At 43.0% G+C, this 19,357-nt stretch overlaps 1 protein-coding gene and 1 long non-coding RNA gene across 2 annotated transcripts in view; one reads left to right on the forward strand and one right to left on the reverse strand.

Annotated features, from left to right (window-relative positions):
• Positions 1 to 14,166, forward strand: part of TAFA4 (TAFA chemokine like family member 4) — a 146,219-nt gene extending 132,053 nt beyond the window's left edge. The window contains 2 exon segments of the mRNA XM_032458112.1: positions 7,360 to 7,484; positions 14,018 to 14,166. Of these exon segments, the coding sequence (XP_032314003.1) occupies positions 7,360 to 7,484; positions 14,018 to 14,029 (137 nt within the window). The 3' untranslated portion in view covers positions 14,030 to 14,166.
• Positions 7,452 to 19,357, reverse strand: part of LOC116657085 — a 49,062-nt gene continuing 37,156 nt past the window's right edge. The window contains exons 2-3 of the long non-coding RNA XR_004312019.1: positions 12,499 to 12,535; positions 7,452 to 8,789 (exon numbers count right to left, since the gene is read on the reverse strand). This is a non-coding gene — a long non-coding RNA (uncharacterized LOC116657085). The remainder of the gene's footprint in view (positions 8,790 to 12,498; positions 12,536 to 19,357) is intronic.

The raw sequence follows: 19,357 nt of genomic DNA on the forward strand, positions 1-19,357 counted from the left end.
GTGTCTGTGGCAAAGGAAACAGACTCATAAACTAACTCAATGACTTGTCTACTATCGTAGGACCAGGAAGTGATGGATGGAGACCAATTATTTGGTGTGTGAGCAGAGTCTGTAGAGGAACTTTCTGTGCCGATTCAAATGTTCTTTCTGTGTATCTCCATGTCTATATGGGATGATGGATATGTGTCCATTACCACTGGTAGCCACTCCACCATGTGTGGCTGTAGAGCATATAAGATGTGACTAGTTTAAATGTAAATGGGAACTTGTGACTAGAAGCTGTTATATTGGACAAAGCAGGAGAAGCTTTATGTAAATATGTAATTTTAATGTAACATTTATGGCCAAAGAATACCAAAACTCTGAAAGATGGGAGTGTGACTGTGTCCTGCAATTTATGTCCCCTGCACCTGGCATACAGTCGGTGTTCAATAAATGTTTATTGGCTCAAAGTCACTGAGGAGGCGTAGGAAGTTGTGGTTTAGGCTAGGCAGGATGTGTGTGTGTTTTCCTTTCTCCCTGATCTTCTATTCCTTACCAGAATGTGCTTTGATTAGGGCTTTTTAGCTTCACCTGCTTAATCCTCATCCTGTATAATTATGCAGTATCATGCTGCTTACTGGCACGAGGGAAGACCTAGCCTCCGCCGATATGGTCCTCTTATCTTATTTGTCAATAAAAACAGAGAGGATCTGAAATATAAAATTCACTTGAATTTACATTTAAATTAAAACAAAGGCGAGAAGACATTGGCGGGGGGCGCTAATTAATGTGAGTATAGAAATTGGAATATCTTTATGCATTTTTGTTAATCCACACCACAGATACTTATCTGGTGTTTTCATTGCTTCTCCATAAAATGATGGCTTTTTTAGCTAGAAAGGGAAAAAATCAGCTGTTTTGTCCCCTCCCATCAAGCTTTTTTGTTCTAATTGACATATGAAATCCCCCTGAATTATTGAAATGTGTCTGTAATACACATTGGGGATTTGGGAGAAGAGATGGGGGAATTATTTGATTAAAGCTATGATTTCTTGGATCTTAAAACAGAAACTATTTAGCTGGTAAGCATTCTTCCTTTTGAATTTTCTACTGGCATATTCAGGGCTGTTTTGTTGTAGGAACTGTATTCTACCCATTTATCAAAATCCATCTCTATAGAGATAACATGGAATAGTTTCATGATAAAGTGAGATTAATGTATAGTACCATGAAGGTTAATTTATTTTGTCAAAGAGAATGCTTTCTAAACATTGGGTTTAAAAATGATTAATAAGACAAAAGCGTAGGAGTGGAAGATGGTTATTTTTTAAAGGTTTGTTTCTTTCTGTCAGTGATGCTAGAATGTCTTTTCTGAGACGTCACATTTCGCTTAGTTAAGGACAAGAGTTACTGCTCGTCCTGCAGACAGCTTTCATGGCCTTATGGATCATGTGCTGATACACTGTGTCTGTCTTTAAGATGTGAGTTCACAGGTTTTGTTACTGGCTGTGTTCTCTGTGCCACCTCAACGATGAAGCAGTCTTCTGAGTGGTTTTTACTCCGCGGTGGTCAGGTGCATGACAGCGAGGTATCCGTTTAAAAAGCACTTTGGGAGTTGGAAGGACATGCCCTTTGCATATGTTGGTTCATTCATCGAGTTTTAATTTAGCACCTTTGTCCCTGGCATGACCGAGATGCTGGAGGGTGGCATGATAATTGGACTCCTTGAATTAGATGATTCCTAGAAGCCTAGAGTTTACTGGGAAAGACTGACAAACGAGCACGGGAAGCCGTGGGCCTGACTTCAGCAGGCAGGAGGGGACGAGGGAGCACCCGGGCGTGAAGTGCACGAGCGTGAATGGGGCAGACTCAGGAAGAGGGGGCAGCCCGTCTGCCCTGGAAATGGTAGGCGACAAAGCAGGAGGTGTAAACAGCTTGACGTTAGAGGTCTTAGGTCGAGTCCAATTTTAGGACTTAATGCCTGCCTTCTGGGGCTTTTTAATCAAGGAGAACCCAGAGTCTGCCAGTAAGGGTAAGAGGTACTGAGAAGAAACTTCATGTGAAATAGCCTGAGATGTCTGAGAAGGAAAACAATGTGATCTCTGAATTTGACAGGTCCAGTAGGGTTTCATGGTGGGTCTGGGATTAGCCAGGATTTTTGTGTCTGTGGAGGACAGAGAGAGGGGACATGCAGACATTAGACTTGTGTCATGGCCCACAGTGGAGGCGGGGAGGGAGACATGGAATAGAGGTGACACGGTGTTTACTAGGAACTAGTGCTAGTTTCCCCAGCCAAAGCTCTGATGGGGTCTGATGAGCCAGCACAGGGTCTCACTCTGGGCTGAGTACCTGTAGGCGGTAACTGTAGACGACCGCAGATCAGCGTTTCTCAGCCAACGGAGATCTGCTCCCCCTTGGGGACATCTGGCAGTGTCTGGGGATACTGCTGGTTGTTGTGCCGGGGGACAGGGCGCTACTGGCATCTAGCAGGTAGAGGCCAGGGATGTGGGCCGTTTTCCTACAGCGAGGAGTCAGCATCTGGCCCCAAATGTCGGTCGTGCTACAGTCGAGAACCCCTGCCTCAGACTCTCTGCTCCACGTGGATGCGTTTGTGGGAGACGGTGTTGGGCTGAGAAAGTCTATGCACACTCACCTAAGGGGAGTGTACTTTGTGCGCCATTTGTGAAATGAGTGAACAAGTGGAACATTCTTTAAAAAGGCCCTGTAACTACTGCTTTTATGCACGTTACCCGGGTCCGGCTGGAATCGAATTCTTCTCTTAAATAATAAGAAATAGAAATTGGCGAGGCTTTCCCCCTACCTATCTCAAAAGTTAATAAGTGGTGTAATTTTTAAAGAACACGGTGAGTGTCTCGAAATAACAACGGTAAGTGCAAAACAGCTGAAGAGAAAAACATTAAAATCTCAGAGCACATTCTTGTGACTGTTTCCATTTTCTCGAGGATGTATATTCTAGGAAGACGTGTTCTTAATCTTTCTGTCCGTAGTTTCAGTGTAAAAATACGCTTTTCTTTAGAAAAGCCTGAACTCTGTAAATACAACCCAACTGAATCAACAAATGAGAGACCAACTTGAGAAGTGAGCCTGTCAGTCTTATTCAAAGGTGAGCTTGTCTGAATAGCTATATAAATACATGCTGTGTTTTAGATGACGGAGTGGTATTTATTTGGGACAAGGCATGGGGGAAAAACTCCTCCATCTGTTTCATACAAGAGGGTATAGAAAATGCACCAGCAGCGAAGTAGCTACTCCATCACGTTACATTTTCACCTAAAAAACATGATGGAAGGCACTAGTTGCTGCCGCAGAACCAGGGCTTCACTGTTTTTTTGTTTGTTTTTTCATTTCCTTTCTGCATAAAACTAGAAATTTGTTATAGCTTGGCAGCTTGAAGACAGGGACTTTTTGTGTGTATTTTCCTAAGTCAGGAAGGCATGGGGCTTTTAAAAGAATTTTATAAATAGAAGTGACAAGACACTTTCTCATTTAGAGTGTATTACGGTATTTTGTAACAGGAGGAGAAAAATGTATCCCTCCTACAAACTGGTCTTCCTGTGGAGACAAGACTCAGTGAAGTGGGCAGGTGTTCTGTATTTTAATAGAATCCTATTTCTGAGTCCTGGGTCTCAGCTCCCAGTCCTACGCAGGGTGCGCTCACAGCTGGGACTTCTGGGCGCCTTCAGCACCTTATTCACTGTCAGGTCAGACCCTCCGTTGGTTTTCGCCGTAGCTGTGAGTTCCTTAGTCCCTCACCCTTCACTCCTAAAGGAATCTGAAACTTACATTTTGGCTCCGGTGATGGCGCTTACTGTCTCCCTTTCCTGCAAGAACATTTGGGATGAAGTCTTCCGTAAAGAAAACTTCAGTCTCTATCAAGTGTCTGCCTGCAGGGCCCTCCCTCAGTGGGTTCTTCTCTCACATAGGAACACGGTGTATTTCTGACAAATAGAAATAATTTAAATTCCAGGGCAGCATGCTATTTGAAGGCGCCTATGGAGATCTGTCTTTCAGATTATCTCCCTGCATTTTCCAGTTAAATGAAAGGACAGTGACATGATCTTATAAGGGCTTGATCGTATATGTTTCTTTCCCTCTTGTGTTTATGTAAGTAAATTACATTTAAATCCTAAACAAAATATTAGCCAAATAATGCTTTATTTTCTTTCTAATTAAGAAATGGCATATTTTTCTGTGATGGATGCATGAATCTATCATTTTTTCCCACCTCAAGCTCCTTTTCTAGATTTGGCATCGGATTATCTTGGATTCCCAGGGGTCCAGTAAGGAAGGACTAGCACTTCTCTGCTATGAGGTTGTGATAAACTTTCCTCTGTAGGGAGTTTATTCCCAGATTTCTCACCTCCCTCTTTTGGTCTACTCCCTCAGAGTAATGATTCAAAAGAATGGATGTAGTAAATTCTTTCATCATCCTCTACCAGACTCATTCCTCTAGGGACACAGATTTTCCTGCCTTATTGCACTACCTTCCTCAGAAACTTTCCATGGCTCCCTACTGCGTAGAGAGTCAAGTCTTGAGTTGGTCTTGACAGCCCCTCAAGGTTGCTCCCCAGACCACCCTCCTCAACTGAACATCCCTCGCTTCCTTGCTGACCCCTCGCCTCCGCCCCAGGGTTCTCCTGCCTTCCAGGTGGCCACTCCCTGTCTCACTGCCCCTGCTGCCTTCCCTCAAACCCATCACCAGCCCCCGTCAAGGCTTCTTTTGAATCATCCATGTAGCTCTGAGACCTGTCAAGAGTACAGAGGTTTCCCCTGCTGATCGGAAGCAAGTTTGTGTGAGGTACAGTTTTAAAGATTAAAAAAAAAAAAAGGTATTTCAAATGTAGCTTTAACTCTGTGTAAATATAACAAAGCTCTGTCAACATTTATATAACTTGTCCAGTCCTGCAGATGGTATTTTAAATTGAGGGCTGGGAACTGTGTCTTACCTTTATATCCACTTGGGACCATTGCAAGGTATTCAGAAAAAAATGAACGATTGGTCAGCGCTATGAATACTGTCAAGTCTATGTAGCACTGATTAAACTGTTACTGTAAACTGTGATCTAGGTGGAAAGACAGATGGATAGAGAGGAAGGGACTCTAGATTCAGTTACCTCCTCCCTGACTGCACACTTGGTGGGGAGCTCTGGGTTTTGTTTCTAGAAGCATCTGCCACCTGGTCTTGCTTCTGAAGGTGGTTGGGACAATCACAGGGTAGATCATACATAAAATTGTACGGAGCTGTGTCATTTTCAAGGCACTTTTAAGGCGAGATGGCTGTGTGGCTGGGGGCTGAAGAGAATGCAAGTTTCTCTGACTTGGCCCCAGTGCGCCCACCCACTCCAGGTCAGTGTCAGGCTCTGCTCTGTGCTGTTCTCCATGCTGGCACCTTCTGATATAAACAGCAAATGGTTGCTGTAGGTCACAGATCTGCCTCACTTAGGTCCTACTGGTCTGGATGGGGCTAAATGGATAGTAGCTCAGTATTCGGCCAGAATTTGGAAGGGTGGCTGCATGCGGTGAAGACGCAGCATGTGGTCACTTCGGCCAGCAATGGAGCCATCCTGTGCCCTCATCGTGCCACGCGGCATTATTTGCCTGACAGGAGGAGTTCTGAGCGCCCTGTCTTGCTGTGTTACTGTTTGTGGCTGCGTATGCACAAGGAGTTGTTTCCAGTAGGGATCTCTGGTGTGAGGGAGGAGTACCTATGAAGGGTTAACAGGGAGGCGCTGGCGTTAGCCTGCCTCCGATCAAATGCAGCTTGGCTCCTTGCAAAATGCGTGACTTTTCGCTGAGTCAGTTAATACCACTGGGCCTCCATTTTTCTCTTCTTGATAAAAATGCAGAAAAAAAATCACATTTTTTACCTCAGTGTTGCAGTAAAAATAGATAAGCCTAAACGTCTTTGGAGCATTTTCTGCTGTGTCTGGCCCTCCAGAAAAAGTAGCTAGGAGGATTTACAGGGATACCTCGTGTTCCTGAACTTCACACATAACTGCGTTTTTGCAAATTGACAGTTTGAGGCAACTCTGCATCGAGCAAGTCTAGTGGTGACATGTTTCCAACTGCGTTTGCCCATTTCATGTCTCTGTCACATTTTGAGAATTCCTGCAATATTTCAGACCCTCCATCAGCAAAAAAGAATATGACTTGCTGAAGGCTCAGATGATGGTTAGCAATTTTGCGCTATAAAATGTTTTTTAAATTAAGGTATGTACTTTAGAAAAAAAGATATAAGGCTCTCACACCTTTAATAGACAACATTATAGTGTAAACGTAACTTTTAGATGCACTGGGAAATCATAAAATGGGTGTGACTCGCTTTACTGTGGTAGTCTGGATTTCTCCAGGGTATGCCTGGATAAAGACCTTCTTGGACTTGAGTTTCAAACTCCTCAGGCAGCGGTAGTTTGAGAAGAAACACATACCCCGATGGATTTGATTCAAAGTGTTGCTGTGTCACCAAGAAAAATAAGGTGAATCTACTCCTACCCCCTGAATCCACACACACCACCCCGGCTTTGGATTCTGTCCTGTACCAGCCTGCTGGGTGGGCTCTCCTGTGAAAATCCATCACAGTCCTTTTTGTCCTTTGAATTTAGGGGAATAACCAGTCTAGTTGGTGGTTTTTCTTTACTTCTCTTCATCTGCCTACAAACCCAGAGGGCTGGGGTGCTACTTTCTGCTTCACGGGGTGAAAACGCCCATCATTTTCTTGGAAGACTGCTGTGGGGATGGTGAGCTAAAGGGAAATGGAAATCGCAGTGGAGCTAATGAGTCTAGGAAGTTGGCACGGGAGGGGGTGCCAGGGTCCCCCATCCTCACTTTGTGTCTAGTCGTTGACTCAGGTGGCTCCCCACCGCTTGCTGGAAAGGCATGGAGCGATAAGCACCTCATGTGATGGAAACGTTTTCTGTGTTTAGTCTTTGCTGTTGACAACACGGTATCAGCGTCCACCGTCAGCACCTGCAGCCAGCGACGAGGAGCACGATGATAGCTAACGCTTTCCGACCACAAAGCAGACTGGCCCAAAGTCAGACAAGACTGCCACGTGGATTGGCTTTCTCCTCTTGCCCTTCTTTAGCAAAGCTCTATTTTTATCCCCCTTGTACAGATGAAGAAACTGAGGCTGAGCTCACAATCGCTAATCCAAGGTCATTCACAAACTTTATCAGTTAGCCAACCGCAACAACAGAAATAACTTTGTAAAAGTAGAAGGCTGGTTGGATTAAATTTACTTACAGTGAAATCTTACGAGCATCTTTGAAGCCAGCATACTGATCTGTGGTGAGCTTTAGGTTGTCCGTATGTGGAGGAAGAAAGTGTCACAAATGTTATCTGGCCTTTGTTTTCCAGCTTCCATCGTGATTCAGAAATGGTGGTGTCACATGAATCCTTGTTTGGAAGGAGAGGATTGTAAAGTCCTGCCAGATTACTCAGGGTGGTCCTGTAGCAGTGGCAATAAAGTCAAAACTACAAAGGCAAGTACAGACGCAACACAACTGTCATTTACAACCTCAGCACGTGGCTCCCTGTGGGGGCCTCCCCCTTCATCTCATGGCACCATCAAGACGGCAGTGTCATTTTAGGTTGACCAACCTGCTTGGGCGGGGCCCTCCGAGAGTTTGGCCTTTTGAGAAGCCCATTTCACAACATCACCCTTACTTACTGCCAGATTTTATAGAGCAGTGATTTCGTGGGGGAACTCGTTATTTTAGGCAGGGCCACTGAATTCATTTCAGCTCCTTCACGGGCTGATTTAAAGAAAAGGTTTCCGAGTTGACAGTCCCATGTATAAAACAGCATGGCCACAGTCCACCTCCCGATGAGTTACTGAAACAGAAATACCTTGTGCCTGGGAGGAGATTTAATGGTTGAATTCTCTAATTCAAGCCTTGTAAGTCAATAGCTTCCTCCCCGAATCATGCTCTCTCCAGGGCTGTCTCTGAAGGACTCCACTGTCTGCCCAGTTTTTGAGTCAGAAATACAGCTTCTCCCTCATCTCCCCCTGTCCAGTCTGTTATGTTTGTCTTTGGGGCTGTTCCTCCCCACTGCCTCCACGATCCTGCGTCACCACGGCTACAGCCCCCGTGCGTCTGCCCCCGCGTCTCACTGGATGATTGAGGTTGCTCCCCCTTGTCCGCTCTTGACCCCTCCAGCCTGTCCTCTGTATGGTGGCCACAGGCACCTCTGTGAGCCGCAGGTCTTCCAAGCTAGTCTACCCCCACGTCTTTCAGTGGCCTCTCGGTGTTCCTGACTCAGCTCGCCCCTGTCTGGCCCTCAGGAAGTAACCTGGCGAGCTACCTTCCTTTCTTGTTTCTGCTCTAACCCCCTGGCCTTCTGCCAGTCCTTCTTACGCAGTCACGTTGTATCTTCACTGATGAGATTCACGGCCCCGTATCTCTAAGCATGTGCTGTGGTAACATTTTACATGGCCTGCTATACTTACTTGCTTCATCATGACAGTTTTCTGTCTAGGAGGAGAGCTGTGAAGTCAGGGCCCCTCGCTGTTTCGCTGACCCTCATCCTCCCAAAGCGAGCAGAATGTCTCCGTAACTCTTTCTTGAATGAAAATAAAACGGGTCATTCTAGGGTTATAATGAGCTCGACATATTGGATTGGAATGACTGTTTCGTTCTGGATGCTGTCAGCTTTAGCCCCTGAGGAGGTATAATATCTCTTGAATAGTTCCTTGTCTTGCTTACATTTTCACCTTTATGAGTCTTTTGAATTACCCGAGTTCTCAATCATCTTCAACCACTGAGGTCAAGAGCAGGTGAGTCCCCCTGTGTGTGTAGAGAGAGATTTATTCTATAAAATTTGTTTATTGTAACATTTACATATAGTGTCATTAACAAAAGAGTAAATCTAGACCATTATCGAATCAAAGCATATAAAATAAATCTTTATAGTAAGTTTTTAAATAAATATGAATTTTATCTACAGGTAGCTAAAAATAGCTAGATACAACATTTATCATATCCCAGATTATCAATAGGATAGAGTTAACTGATTATTATAATCCAGGTAAAATACTCTCAAAATAAAGAGCATTTTAACAATTCCTTGTCAACTAACTTATCCTTGTTAATGATAACTAGGTTAAAGGACCAGACATAGGCTTTTGTATCCAGGACAGCAGAAGTTCCTGGAGTCATTGGTTGGTGGAGGATGGAGGTTAAACCCTCCCATCTTTTTTTTTTTTTTTAAACACTCCTCTTCTAAAGCACTCCTCAGCAACTTCTAATCTATGGAAACCCACGTGTGCTTTTTAAGAAAACCCTGCCTTAAGATAATTCCACTTTCCTTTCCCAGTGGGCTGCCTGCCGCCCCCTCTTCCCTAACCTCTTCCTAAATCAATCTTGGACTTGCCAGTGAGCTACAATCTTCTATCCATCCATGATAGAAAATTTTCCTTTCAGTCATTTTTCTGGCAGACTAAGAAATCACATTTGGGGAGATTATACTTGTACTGATTCTTACCTATAAATATGAAATAAGAGCACGAGCCCCAGGCAGCTGTGCTCCAGGAAAGACCGCGCCGTCTCCTGCGCCAGCAGCCCGCTCTGTATTTATGTGCCGTTAGCGACGGCGTTTGCAGGGAGGCAAGCCTTCAGGGGCGTTCTGACTGCGCGTGCTGGGGATGTAAGTTTGCTCTTGCTAAATCCTCAACGGTAGTGACATTTCAGTTAGCACTTCGAAAAGTTGTAGAAGCATAATACCGTTCCCCCAGCCATCATGAGACTTTGCTGTCTTTTTTTTTTTTTTCCCATTAGCAATACGGCACTGGAGAATAATCTCGATGTCATAAAACTTTGTTTCCTTTATTAATCCAAGTCAGCGCAACTTGAACTGCATAAAATATTTTACATCTTTATGGATCTTACGCACATAGAGTAAATTCACCCGTGGCGCTGTGACTGGCATCAGTGAAGAGCGTGGTGCCCACGGAAGCTCTTTTTAAAAAAAAAACAACTGACACTGGACCTCACCCCACAGGTGAGACAGCTGTCCTGTAAAGGCAGAGCAACTGCCTCCCTAGAGGAGGGTATTAACTGTGTCACAAAGTAGTTGCCATCGTGCTTAACTGTCCATGCACAGCAGCGACAGCACACAGAAAGGCCGAAAAATAAGATTGTCTGCAGGAAGCCACCTATGTCAGAATTTTACTTTCCATTTCAATGCAAATGTGGAAAAGTTAGCAGTCCACTTGAGATCTTAATAGCCTTAGATGAAGGGGGGACAGCAGAGGGGACAGTACCCAGGAAGGCTGGCATTGAGTGTCTCCTGCTTGTAGAGTGTTCAGTATCCCTGGAGAGGCTGCAGCTGCTACGCTGTGGGAGAATATAACTAACTTTCTGTCATCCTGCCTCGGTTTTCCTTGATTTAATTCCGAGTTTCACTGCATTCTCTGTGCTAAATCAATTTTCTGTATTTGAGTTGCCAGTTGTAACTGGGCAGTGTCTTTGCACCAAAGGCAATGATTTGCCAGCTTTTTGTTGTTTGCAAATAGAAGCAAATCACACTGAATTTCAGTAAGTTCTAGATTTTTAGATTTTTAAACGTTGTTATTCTAATAACAGCCACTAAGGGTGAAGAGGTAGCTTTTTAGAGCAGTAATTCTCAGCGAGGGGCACTTTTGCCCTCATGGGGACATTTGGCAATGTGTAAAGGCATTTTTCATTGTTTCACATTGGGGAGGGTGGTTGCTATGGGCACTGTGTGGTTAGAGGCCGGCAATTCGGGTGAACATCCTATAATGCACAGGACCGTCCCCAAGACCAGAGTCCCAGAGGCCCACATGTCAGTAGTGCTGAGGTTGGAAAAGTCTGCTTTATAGAATAGTGGATTTTTTCCAGTAACCTACCTGATTCTATTACTTCATCTTTTTCTTCAAAGTTTCTATTAACTGTCTAAATGTTTCCAGTATTTCGTATTGAAAAACTAGAGGGAGGGGCCAGCAAGCAAACAGTGGGCCTTCCCTTCACTTCCCTCGAGGTCCACGGTGACCAAGTCCTTCTGGTGTCTTCCTCACGCGACCCTCTAACTGACACCTTCCTTTCTCTCTGTCTCTTGGGCTGCCGTCCCGGGTCATCCTCATCCTCCCTACCACAAAGGTAAAAACAGTTCAGTGGTATCAGTGGCTACAGGAAACTCATTTTGAGAACTTGTGAAAAACACAGTTTGGAGCCTCATTCTAGGCTAGTCTGGGAAGGAGGTTAGAAAACCATACCTGAAAGAAGTTGCTCTTAGGGTGACTGTGATGAGCACAGAGTGTGCGGGAACCACTGGCTTTCCGAACTCCCCACCTGCTCTCTCTTCTTGCCTTTAACTGGCCTACCCTTGGCTTTCTGTGCTGCCAGAGCCCACCCTCTGCCCAGGTTTCTCCCTGGTTAGGGACCATGGATGGATCCCCGTTGGTTACTGACAGAATATATGGACTAGAAGCATCCGGGGATGGTCCTCTACTGCCGCTCCCCGAATAGGCCGCGTATTTCCTTACCCGACTGCCGCCTCTTCATCTCTTCCCACTTCTGAAATTGTACGTGTCCGTCAAGGTCGAGCTGAGATGACTCTAATCCTGAGGTCTTACCTTCCCTGTTCCCTGTGGCCAGACCCTGAACTCTCAAGGGTACCCTTGTATGTGAGAGTGGAGCGAATGCTGACATGCTAGCAACATTTTATCCAGCAAAGTAACAATGAACCTTTCATGTACAATCAGCAGAACAAAAATTTTCCAAGGAAATAAAGCTGTGAGTCTCTTACTATCCAAAGCTCAGTGCAGACAGGCTTCCAAACGTGCTGGGCGTGGAGCATGAGCTTCCTCCAGGGAGAAGCTTTGAAGGATGACATCCTTGGTGTGGACTGACCCCTGGCCAGCTGTACACATGGTGGAGTTTTAGAGAGATGCACAGAGGATCCAAAAAGAGCTGACATGACAGTAGCCAGCACTTCCTGAGCACTATGCACATGACTGGCACCCGGCCACGTGCCTCACCTAACTCATTCCTTCGTCACTACGACTGCGGGGGGCAGGCATTGTAGTCTTCTGTTTAGCAGAGGAAGAACCTTAGAGAGAGACAGCCCTCCCATCTCAGAAAGTCTGGTTGCTCAAGCCGAAGGCCCTGGGGTCATCCTCAATTCTTCCTTCTGTTCCATCCTTTATTTTATGTGTCACAAACCCTGCTTGCTTCGTCTTTCAGCACTTCAGCCAGAGTGACCCCTTTAAGTTGGAAGTCCGGCCCTGCATCCCTTGTCTCATCTTTGCTCTTTTCCTGACTGAGGCACAAAGCCCTTGCACTCCCCTCTCCCTGCAAAGTTCTTTTGCCAGGCAGTCAGGGCTCCCATCTTTGCATGAAATGTTTGCACAGATGTCTCCTTCCTTGACCACCCTCTAGAAAATGGTAGCCCTCTACTCTGCCTGCCCCAGTACTTTTCTCCATTATGTCACTGTACTTTTGTCCATAGCACATCACCTTCTGACAGACTATTTACCTGTTTGTCCAGCTCTCGTCTGCGAGCCAAACCAGCCCTTAGGTCACAGGCCGTTTGAAGGAAAAAAAAAAAAAAAAAAGACAAAGAATGAGTTCTACATTTTTATATGGTTGAGGAAAAAAAAAGCAAAAGGCATATATTTTGTAACATATGAAAATTATATGAAATCCTCATGTCAGTGTCTATAAATAAAGTCCTATTGGGACAAAGCCACGCCCATTAGTTGATGTACTGTCTGCGGCCGCCTGTGTGGTGTAAATGCAGAAGTGAGGAGCTGTGATAGTAACTCTGTGGCCAGCAAACTGGAAAAGCTTTATTGTTTATTGTTTTCCAGGAAAGGAATGCCAGCTACTATTCTAGCTCTGTTCCATGAAGACAGGGTTTTTATTTTGTTTGCTATATAGTATCCCCAGCACAGAGAAAAGAGCAGTTACATTGTAGAATGCAGAAATAAAGGCTGTAAGTAAGTCAGAGGTTTGAATAAATACCTGATTACTTCTAAAGCCCAGGAAGGATGAGTATGCGAGCAAATAATGTAATTTACTGTAAAAGCAGTCTCATAATGTAGACATGGTAGTCTTACGCTTTAGTTGACCTTTCCCTAGCTGGTATATGGACGATCTAACCTGTAAAATTTCTTACATGATGATGAATTCAAACTAGAGAAACTGCAAGTCTGTTTTCTTAGATCAGAAGTAACCTGGGTGCCTAAACATGGAAGAAGCAATAAACTCCTCAATGGATGTATTTTTCCAGTAAATACGGTAGCTTTGTGAAATAACCTGTTTTTTGAACCTGAAAGTTAACCACCTTAAAAAAGGAGCAAAGGTGACTACAAGACAGAAAAAAATGTACTTTTTATTTGTAACTTTTCCACCTTCTAACTTAAAAGACAAATGTATAAAGCAATAATTATAAATCTACATTCATGGGAACACAATTTACAAAGATATGATCTGTGACAATAACAGCATGGTGGCAGAGAAATGAAGCTGTAAAGAGCAAAGGTTTTTTAACTGAAATTAAACTGATATTAATCCAAGCTAAATGAAACAGATAAGCTTTACAAGCTAATAAAAATTGTATATAGCTCTAAAAACAAAAAGAGCAAAGGCAACATTCTGATCCTGACATACACTAATGTGTATCAGCATTCATTTGAAAAACTTTTGGTGCCATTAACAGAGCAGGCTTATCACGCAAGAATTAACCTGCCGGGCAAGGAAGGTAGCTAAGCTGATGGGGCTTGCATAACCCCGCAAGATACAGAGCTAAGACGCGGTGTGCCATGTTGTGGAAGCCTTTGGGTGGGCGTGTTTTTCTTTGCAATGTAAAAGCAAGAACTGTAAAGAAGAATTTGATTTGAACAGCTGGTTTGGTGAAGCTGGTTAAGGATAAAGGTGCAAACTGCTAAACTCTGTGCATGTGACACAGACAGGGCTTTATGGGTCCAGTAACAGGAAGGAAGCTCTTTGGTGGGGATGCTGTGCTGAATGCTCTCTTATAAAATTTGTTTTAGGTAACACGGTAGCAAAGAGAGAGAGACGTGTGGTCCATTCCTGGAGGAGCGACAGGATTCAGAGCGCTTGGGTTTGGACTGCTGGCCCGGCCTCTCTGTTGGAAATTGCCTTGGATTTCAGCAACGTCACATTTGCATATTTGTGCTGTGAAGAGTGGCATTCACTTAGGTGTCCCAGCCCTCTCTGCTTCATGATTTTATGACATTGAATTGCAACTCTGGGCTGCCACATCCTGACATCCTGTCTGGATTACTGAGGAACAGACCTCTGAGAAACCCTGGAGGAACTAACTAACTGGAGACTTCAAAATGCATCACTGCCAAAGGACTATTTGGTCTTCAGTTTCTTTCCACCTTTACAAGAGAGCATCCTTGTTCTCTTCGTCCTTTGAACTTTTCCTTCGTCCCCTGCACTCAAGTTGGTTGAAAGGGGTCCAAACTGGCAAAAGCATCTTTGCAGATGTAGCTTCCTTAATGAACTCTGCTGAACCGGTGATGAAAATTTATTTTATAAACGTTGAAGAATAGATGATGGACTTATTGGGGTTATTGTGTGTGCTTTTGTATTATTGCTTCTGATGATTTAAAAATCTTTGCATTGTGAGTTCCACTGGCAGGTTATTAGCACAAGTGAAATGGGAGCATCCTAATGCGTGCGCACCGTCTTACTGGGTGCTACGCAAGCCTGTGGACAGCAATGTTTTGTAACCAAAGCTCTGTCATGAGCTACCCACGACAGAAGTAAACCTGTTGGGATTTTTATGGCTTAAGTGTAGTCAGGTAAGTCATTAAAAAATATACGAGAGTCTGTTTTAGATCAAGGGTGATTTCTTAGATTCAGTTTATGTCAAACATATTAAAATATTTTGTTACCTGTGAGGCAGAAGTCCTTAAATGCAGAATTTTTAGACTGTAACTGATTTATTCTTAGCTCCTTTCCTCCTTATTAGTCATGTGTGTTAAATGTAAGTAAAATCTGAGTCATTTTTTTTTCCTTGGTTTAATGATTTTGCAGTCCGTGCGTCTGCACATATTCTGAAATGCTGTCATGCAGAAACCTATTACAGATGACAAGTAACTGACCCAGATTTTAAATGTATAATGTTATTAAAACACATACTACTATAATGATATAAATTTTATCTATTAAGAAATGCCAGAAACACACTTTCTGCACTGTTAAGTATCCCTGTTCTTTCACAGTTAGTTATGGGGGAAAAGTAATATTGTTTGTAGTGGTAACAATTACATCTGTTTGATTTTATTCCTCTAGAAGGAATGGACAGAGGTGCGAGAAGTCTGTTTGCTAAATTTTGTTGGAATTTGACTAGATGCTTGCCATAATAATTGTTACTTTTGTCATTAAGTAAAAAAATTCCTTCTACTGATGGTGTATGGTGTATTAATTAATTTTGTGATTATTTTATGCCTTAAGACGGCTTTAAGATCTTAGGCTTGGAAAAAAATTTTTTTAATTAAAAAAAAACTTTCACGTAAAGTGTAACATTGGGAATGTTTCCATTTGGCAAATTTGGCATTGTTATGGAGAGTACTACTCTGTTCCTGCTGCCAGACCTAAGGAGCAGCAAGGACAAGTTAAAATGTAGGGAGTTTTTTTTTTTTTTTTTAAAGAAAATAAACTGTAGAGAGAGAGGAAGGAGACAGGAGAGGCAAAACTGGCTGAAGGAAAATAACAACTGCCAATATAGAAAAGTAACTATGTATCTATGTATGTTTATTTATTTATTTATATTTTTATTGAAGAATAGTCAGTTTTACAATGTTGTAGCAAGTTCCGGTGTACAGAAATCAAACTAGAGAAACTGTAAGTCTGTTTTCTTAGCTCGTAAGTAACCTGGGTGTCTACAAATGGAAGAAAGAAACTTCTGTTTGGCCCTTCCTACCCCTTTTCTCCTGCTGGTAACCATAAGTTTGTTTTCTATGTGAGTCTGTTTCTGTTTTGTAAATAAAGTTTGTTTTTGTTTTTTTAGATTCCACATATAAGTGATGTCATATGTCATTTTTCTTTCTCTTGCTGGCTTACATCACTTAGAATGACATGCTCCAGGTCCATCCGTGTTGCTGCAAATGGCATTATTTTATGATTTTTTTTTTATGGCAAAGTGGTATTTCATTGTATAAGCATACCACACCTTACTTATCCAGGCATCTGTTGATCGTGAGGTTAGGTTGGGTCTATGGTTTGGGTATTTTGTAAATAGTGCTGTTAGGAACACTGGGGGTGCATGTATCTTTTTGAATTAAGGTTCCCTCTGCATATATGCCCAGGAGTGGGATTGCTGGATCACAGGGTAAGTCAGTCTCCTTTTAGTTTGTTGAGGAATCTGCATACTGTTTTCCACAGTGGCTGCACCGAACTACATCCCCACCATCAATGTAGGAGGGTTCTCTTTTCTCCACACCCTCTCCAGCATTTGTCATTTGTGAACTTTTGAATGATGGCCATTCTGAGTGGTGGGAGGGGCTACGTTCATTGTAGTTTTGATGTTTGTTTCTGAGATAATTAGCAATATTGAGCATTTTTTCATGGGCCTATTGGCCATGTATTCTTTGGAGAATTGCTTGTTTAGTTCTTCTGCCCATTTTTGGATTGGGTTTGTTTATTTCTTATTAAGAAAATTAGTGTTAGAATGAAGGCAGAATAGATTTCCAAATGAACACACACAGTTTGCCACCTGGACACTGATGAAAGGATATACTTTAGTCAGAATGAAAATGATCTGAGAGAGAGAGTCTGATGCAGAAAGAGGTGACTGGTTTTAAAATGGTAAATTGTATGTAGGCCAACCTACATGACTACTGAGCTCCACCATAACACTGTGAGAACCAAAGAAACAAATTCAGGGACGTTCCAGGGTACAAAATCAATATACGAAAGTCAGTTGTGTTTCTGTACACTATTAACAAAATACCAGAAGGAGAAATATGGATAACAGTCCCATTTACAATTTCATCAAACAGAAAAAACTACCCAGGAATAAGTTAAACCAAGATGGTGAAAGACCTGTTCACTGAAAACTGTAAGACGATGAAAGAGACTGAAGAAAAAACAAACGGAGATATTCTGTGTTCATGGATGGAAAGAATTAATACTGCTACAATGTCCATACTACCCAAAGCCGTCTGCAGATTCAATGCAACTCCTATGAAAATGTCAATGGTATTTTTCACAGAAATAGACGAATCCTAAAGTTTCTATGGAACTGCAAACGACTCCAGATAGTCAAAGCAATCGTGAGAAAGAACAGCAAAGCTGGCGGCGTCATCCTTCCTGGTTTCAAGCTACATTACAAAATTGTAGTCAATCAAACCTGTTTGTTTGAAAGAGGTTTCAACGTAAGGATTGAAACACATATCTCTAAACCCATATTAACACCAGCATTACTCACAGTAAGACGTCAGTCACCGAAGTGTCCGTGGATGGATGATTCCATCAACAAAATGTGGCACATACACAATAAAATAGGATTCACCCTTTAAAGCTAACGACATTCTGACACAGGCTACAATGTAGATGAACCGTAGGGCTATAGAGGGCTATGCAGAACTATAAAAAAGTATATGCACATTTATAATATAATTATAATATATGTATATTTAATGTCTTCTCAAAGCTGTATACAAATAGAATTTGCTTTGAGGAGCCATCCCAGACATCCCCCTGCAGAATATGAGATGTTAAGGAGGAGAGGACAGGAGAGGGAGAGAGGGACTCAGGTTGAAGGCCTCATTCCTACTGAGGGAGGACATCTTCAGATACCACCAGTATGTTTAAAAACACTGGAAAGTAAATATATATGTTAAAAGCAACCATGTCAAAACCACGTCACAAAAGCAGAGAGCACATCAAACGAGTATAGAAAGCCAGCCCTCCCCAGATGCAGTTCATCCAAAATGGCGAAGCCCATCGCCGTGCAGGCGCTGCGGGAGGGCCACATGATACTGCCGCTCTGTCTTGGGGGTTGTGATCTGGACGGGGTGTATTAAATATTAGCATTTTGTATTTCAATTTTCCACATCAAACCAGTAAAAACTTGTTAAAACTAGTAAATGAATTTAGGGAAGGTGCATAATTTAAAACCAACACACAAAAATCAGTTAAGTTTCTGTACACTAATAAAGTTTCAGAAATATAAATTATGAAGACGATCTCACTTAACAAAGTTGCACAAAAGAAAACACAATCCTTAGGAATAACTAGCCAAGGATATGAAAGGCTTGCACGTGGAAAATTACAAAAGAGTGATAAAGAAATTGATGACACAAATAGAAATATTTTGTGCTCATGTAATATTCTGCTCAAGCAGAATATTACTGAAACATTTTCCAGCCGAAACAGTATACGCAGTGATTGTGATTTCTATGAAATTCGACTGGCACTTTGAACCGTAACACAAAGCAAACAGTTGTTACCATTCATATGGTTCCACACAGAACCCAGAATAGCTTAAGAGACGTTGAGAAAGGAGGACACAGAAGGAGGCATCTTGCTCCCTGACTTCCAACTACATCAGAAAGGTCCAGTAGCAGAACCGTGTGCTCTGGCACAAAAACAAGCACAGAGACCCCAGGAACAGAACAGGGTAGCCTGAAAGACATCAGTGTGTGCTTTTAGTTAATTCATGACCAAGAGGCCAAGAACAAAGAATGGGCAAAGGACAGTCCTTACAGTAAACGGTGTTAATAAAACTGGACACCTCGTCCCAAGGGATGGCACTGCACACAATCCAGCTCACACACAAAGCGAAGTGAATCCACACTTGTCCTCCTGAAGCCCTTCCCCTGCTGGGTCCCCTAAAAATCAGCTGTAACCACACACAGGAGACTTCTCCCTACGTTCCCTCAGCTCGTATCCCCCGGTGGTTTCTCTTGGTGGCATCTGCAGAGGTGTGGACCGCAGCTCTGTGTACAACGCCTAATGAAAGTTGACTTGTGCTTCCAGTGGATATCAAGCAACTAAAGATAAAAAAAACAGGCCCAGCAGACCAGGTGTTCTGGGAGTCAAATCATGTATTCTGTTTGCATGTTTAGTAGTCTGGCAGAAATCTGCTCCTACTTGAAGAGGACATGTAAAAACCATGATACAAGACACTGTTGAAGTGTTAACTCATTATCTACTTGTCCCATTTTCCAGGGTTGCTCCAGCAAAAATTTTAATGGTGGCAAAGAAGAAGGAAACTACTGTGATAATGGAAAATCTGCATGAGAACCTGGAAATCAGCATAGTGTGAGATAGAAGATAAAGGTTCGTTTGGGGAGACTAAGGTAAGCAGAGAGAGGCAGTAGGTCAGGGGTAGTGAATAGGCCTAGGAAGCAGAA

This window comes from Camelus ferus, chromosome 17, assembly GCF_009834535.1.
Source record: "Camelus ferus isolate YT-003-E chromosome 17, BCGSAC_Cfer_1.0, whole genome shotgun sequence".
Taxonomy (NCBI): Eukaryota; Metazoa; Chordata; class Mammalia; order Artiodactyla; family Camelidae; genus Camelus; species Camelus ferus.